The 4804-nt window shown below is 40.1% G+C and overlaps 1 protein-coding gene across 1 annotated transcript; it reads right to left on the bottom strand.

The window, feature by feature from the left end:
* Positions 1–1368: 1368 nt before the first annotated feature.
* LOC131220656 (calcium-binding protein KRP1-like) lies at positions 1369–1773 on the bottom strand. Its single transcript, XM_058215445.1, has one exon. The coding sequence runs from the start codon at positions 1770–1772 to the stop codon at positions 1473–1475; it is 300 nt and encodes a 99-aa protein (XP_058071428.1). The 5' UTR covers position 1773; the 3' UTR covers positions 1369–1472.
* Positions 1774–4804: the final 3031 nt, after the last annotated feature.

Genomic DNA, 4804 nt, shown 5'->3' with positions numbered 1-4804 from the left:
CTTCATTATATACAAGGTGCGACCAACTACATCTTGTCATTCAGTAAATCTGAGGAGAAACTAGTTGGTTATATGAACATCGATTATGTTGGTAATGTGGATAACAGAAGGGTGACTTCTAATTACTTATTTATGTTAGTTAGTGGAGTGATAAATTAGATGTAGAAGCTTCAGTCTGTGAGTGCTCTTTACATAATTGAAGCTGAGTATATGTTAGTAATAGAAGAATTCAAGGAAGAGTTTGGTTGAGATGAATGATGAATGACTTAAGGCTTTAGTAGGAAGTCATGCCTATACATTGTGACATCAAAAGTACAATTAATTTGGAGAAAAACTCGATTTACCATTCTGAGACTAAACACATTGATGAGCATCATCACTTTATCCGATAGATGCTAAAGAAAGGCAGTGTTACGTACTCTTGAGAAGATTCACACTAGTGAGAATCTGATGAACATGCTTTATAAAAGTGGTTCATACAGAGAATTTCAGGTTTTACTTGACTTCTCTGAGCTTAGCGATGGATGAATGAAGATGGAGTGTCCACATGAAGCGATTGTGAAACTATGATCAAGATTAGAGATGGGGATAACAACGTGGATTAGTGAAGACTTTAAATTAAAGACACGGTGGAGATTATTGATCAAAGTGCTTCCAATTTGATGAAATTCAGGGTCTTCGATCCATCAATAGCCTAGTCGATTGATTGAGAAAATCTTGAATATATGACTTTAGTATCTAGACAGATTTAGACATGTTTGATTGAAAAAAAACATTAAGGCTTGATCGATCAAGCAAATTTGAAAAAAAATCAAGTTTGGTCTCTTGACACTTTTAAGAATCATCGATCGATCGAAAGTATTGAGTTGATTCGATCGAAGATTCATTGATTAGACTCGGTCAATCAAAAGATCGTTCGACAGTGCGTGTAACTTCAGGTAAGTGTATGGTTTTGTTTCTAATTACGGATTCAGGTTATATAAATCTTTTTATATGCAGAATTAGGATAAGGAAAACATTTTGCTAGAGAGAACTAGGGTTTTGGGAGAGGAATTCACCTTTGGAAGCGAAGGTTTGCAGACTTGTAAGTTATCCATATCTTATAATTCTAGTTTCATAGTGAATTTGTCACTTGGTGCTGTGGTTTTTTTTCCAAAAGAGTTTTTTCAAGTAAAATCACAGTGTTTTCTCTATGATTACTCAATTTTCATCTCTCTATTTTCTTGCTTGATTCATTCCAAGGTTGATTCCATGCCCAACGCGTGGCAGCGGCGCCCAACAGGCTACACGTACGCATTTAACTACATAAAATTTGTACAAGAATTTTGCTTTTAAATCTTACCAAAAGAAGACATGTATTTGAAAAAGAAAAAAGAAACCCATAACAAAATAATGCCACCTTTGCCATTAAACAAGTTAGTGAATAAAACCATCAAAGGACCTTAAATAACAGGCCCATCAAATATTCGTCTTCATCTAGCCATTAAATCCGGGCTCAATCTAAACATCAGGATGCAAAACTCCATCTGATTCAATGCCCCATCTCCATCCAAATCCCCCTCCCTCAACATGCTCAAAACATCATCATCTTGCAATCCATGTAACCCCAAGCGAGCTGAATTCCGTTTCAGGCTCTCGAACGTGATCAGGCCCGTCTGACCATCCATCAGCAAACGGAACCCATTGCAAAGCTCCCCCATGAACTGCTCCGCTCCCAACATCTCCGCCATCGATGGCAAGAAGTCAATGAAGTGGGACCCACTTTCAGCCATTTTTGGGTGGTATTGGACGCAAGGAAATGAATGGTGGGATGGATTGGAGAAGAGTTCATGTTATATAAGGGAGGAATGGAAATAGGTGAAAGAAGTTCGAGGAAGGAGCCCTGTTTTTTGCCAACCAAGATACAGATAAGAAGCTGGAGGGTGCTTCCGTCCTCTTTCATGTTTATAAATGGTGATTTCGTGGGCCTTGATTGGAGGAAGCTCTCCCTCTCTTTCGCAGAAGCTGCACGTAGTTTTACGAGTTCGTTTAATCTCTGTCGCGACATACTCTTAGTGTATGTCGCGGCTCGCTGTGGCGCTCATGATGAGATGGTCTGCTAATTAAAACCGTCCACATTCAATTTAATACCATTAGTATGATATTTTCACATAATTACTCTTCATTTGATGATCCCAGCCCTTGATTTTTACAGTTGAAATCTATCCGTAAAAACTTTCATATTACTATATCAAATTCATTAATAAATGACAAAGGTAGAAATCATCTTTTCAGGGTATTTTTACAAATGTGATATTTATAGCTTTGATTCCACAACATGGACGGTTCCGATCATTGGCTATTTAGCATGTTAACCCTAATGAGCGGCGGCAAACGTTAGGATGTGAACAACCATAGGGGAAAATGGAACTCGGATTTTGCGTTGGATGACGAAAGGAGACCAGGTGTTACCTGGTTAAGGAAACGTATTGGCTACTCCCCCAATCGGTGCTCTGTGGGCTACACCATGATGTATGTGTTTCATTCATGCCGTCCATCTATTTTTCTAGATCATTTTATGGTATGAGACTAAAACTGAGGTATATCCCAATCTCAAGTGAACCACATTACAGGAAAGAGCATCGATTGAACGTTGACAATTAAAAACTTTTTGGGGCCATAAAAGTTTTGGATCGAGCTGATCTTTATTTTTTTACCTTCGTATAGGTCTGTATGATCTAATCAACACATTGGATGTCAACTAAACAGTACAGTAGGACTTAGGAGGATTTTAATGGTGGATATCCAATCACTATTGTTTCCTGTGGTGTGGTCCACCTAAGACTTATATCTCAGGTTTTGGATCGAGCACTAAAATAATCTGAAAAAATAGATGACCGGCGTGGATGAAACACATACACCATGGTGGGGCCCACAGAGCACCGACCACCAGCCACCGGGCCGGTGGCCGGAGAGTAGCCAATCCGTATCCCGTGGGTAACACCTACTGTTACTCTCACGGTGGGGCCCACCTTAATGATATGTCCACTCCGTCCATCCGTTTTTGCAGGGACCATATCATAGGAAACAGTGGTGATTGAACATCCCCCGTGAAAAACTTCATATGACCACATTAATGCCAACCGTAATGTTTATTTCCATCCAAATCCATTGATAAAGTCATACAGACCCGAATGAACGGAAGCATAAAGATGAGATTGATCCAAAACTTTTATTCGTTGGCGTAGTCCACCTGACATTTGGATCTTCTTAAGTTATATATGGAATCACGTTTTAAGTTGAGCTGAGAAAACGGATGGAAGGCGTGTATATAATAAAAGTTTTTCAAGGTGGGCTCCACACGGTAAGGGTAACACCACCCCGGGTAACAGCCAATCCGTTTCCGCCCGATCCATGATCTACGAAAATGCCATTACACCGCTGGGATTGGTTCACCTACAGAGCTGTGTGCTATGTTGTCATCCAGCCCTCTGACGTGGCACCTGTACAGGACATCCGTACCATATTAATGATGGGAACCACCATGATTATCATTTCATTAAAATTAAAGGCCGTTCATCTTGCCAGTTGGGCCAAGCTGTGGGAATCTATGGTTAACGGAGGATGTCGCACATCATAGCGCCCGCCCACGTAATGAATGGATTAGCTTGATTTTTGTGAGATGTGATCTTTACGGCGACGCCTACCGTTTGCTATATTCTCCAAGCAACCAAGCAAGATAATATTAGCCGTGTGGTCAGATCCATCTAAGCATTTTTTAGTTGTGACTTTTCCCGCCGTTTTGTTTCCCACTGATCAACGATTAAGATTTGTCTTTGCAAATTACGATCATTTACAGGTGTCCCATTAGATAAAGTGCATGAAACGGAATATGGGCTCATCATAGGCGGAAGTGGATTGGCTGGTGTATGCAGCTGGTGTGGGTACGTGCGGAGCAAGACCAGCGCTTACGCTCCTCCAGCTCGGAGTTGTACGAACGGCTCAAAGGAGATCAAATATACATGGGCCAAAATGATGTAATTATTATATGCACATGGTTCATCCATTAGTCCAGATCATTTTAGATAATGAGCCAAATATGAATCGTATCCAAATCTCAACTCAACTACACCGGGAATAGCACCGGGAATAATGATTTTCACTGTTAAAACATTAGTAAGCCCACCATAATGTTTATTTTCCATCCAGACTGCTCCAAAGGCCACAAAGACCAGACCAGAATAAAGAGGAAAAACAACTGTTATTTTGATCCAAAACTTAGGTGACCTCGAAAAGGGTTTCAATGGTATACATACGTCCAATCCCCCACTGCTTTTTGCAGTGTGGTCCACTTGATCGGAAGCCAATTGGCTGGTATACCACACCACCAATCTCACTGTTGTGTTGACGTCACCAAATTCTATTGGTCCCATTATGAGGTATGTGTTATATCCAAATTAACCGTCTTTCAATTTGGCGAGTTCCTGATAAGGCGTGAGCAGAAACATATATAAGACATATCCACAGATCAAGTGGACCACACTGAAAAAGGTAGTGGGCAATGAATGTCTACCATTGAAATTCTTTTGGGGTCACTGAAGTTTTGGATCAATATGATATTTATTTTTCCTCTTCATACATGTTGGTGTGACCTTGTTAACGAATTGGATGGAAAATAACATTATTGTGAGCCTTACAAATGCTTTAACAGTGAAAATCATTGTCCCCACTGCTATTTGTGGTGTGATCCACTTAAGATTTAGATATGACTCAGTTTTTAGGCTTATAATGTAAAATGATCTCTCTAAATGGATGAACGGGGTGG

Source organism: Magnolia sinica, chromosome 12 (genome assembly GCF_029962835.1).
Source record: "Magnolia sinica isolate HGM2019 chromosome 12, MsV1, whole genome shotgun sequence".
Taxonomy (NCBI): domain Eukaryota; kingdom Viridiplantae; phylum Streptophyta; class Magnoliopsida; order Magnoliales; family Magnoliaceae; genus Magnolia; species Magnolia sinica.
The sequence above is the reverse complement of the archived record's forward strand: the minus strand, read 5'-3'. Positions and strand labels throughout refer to the sequence as shown.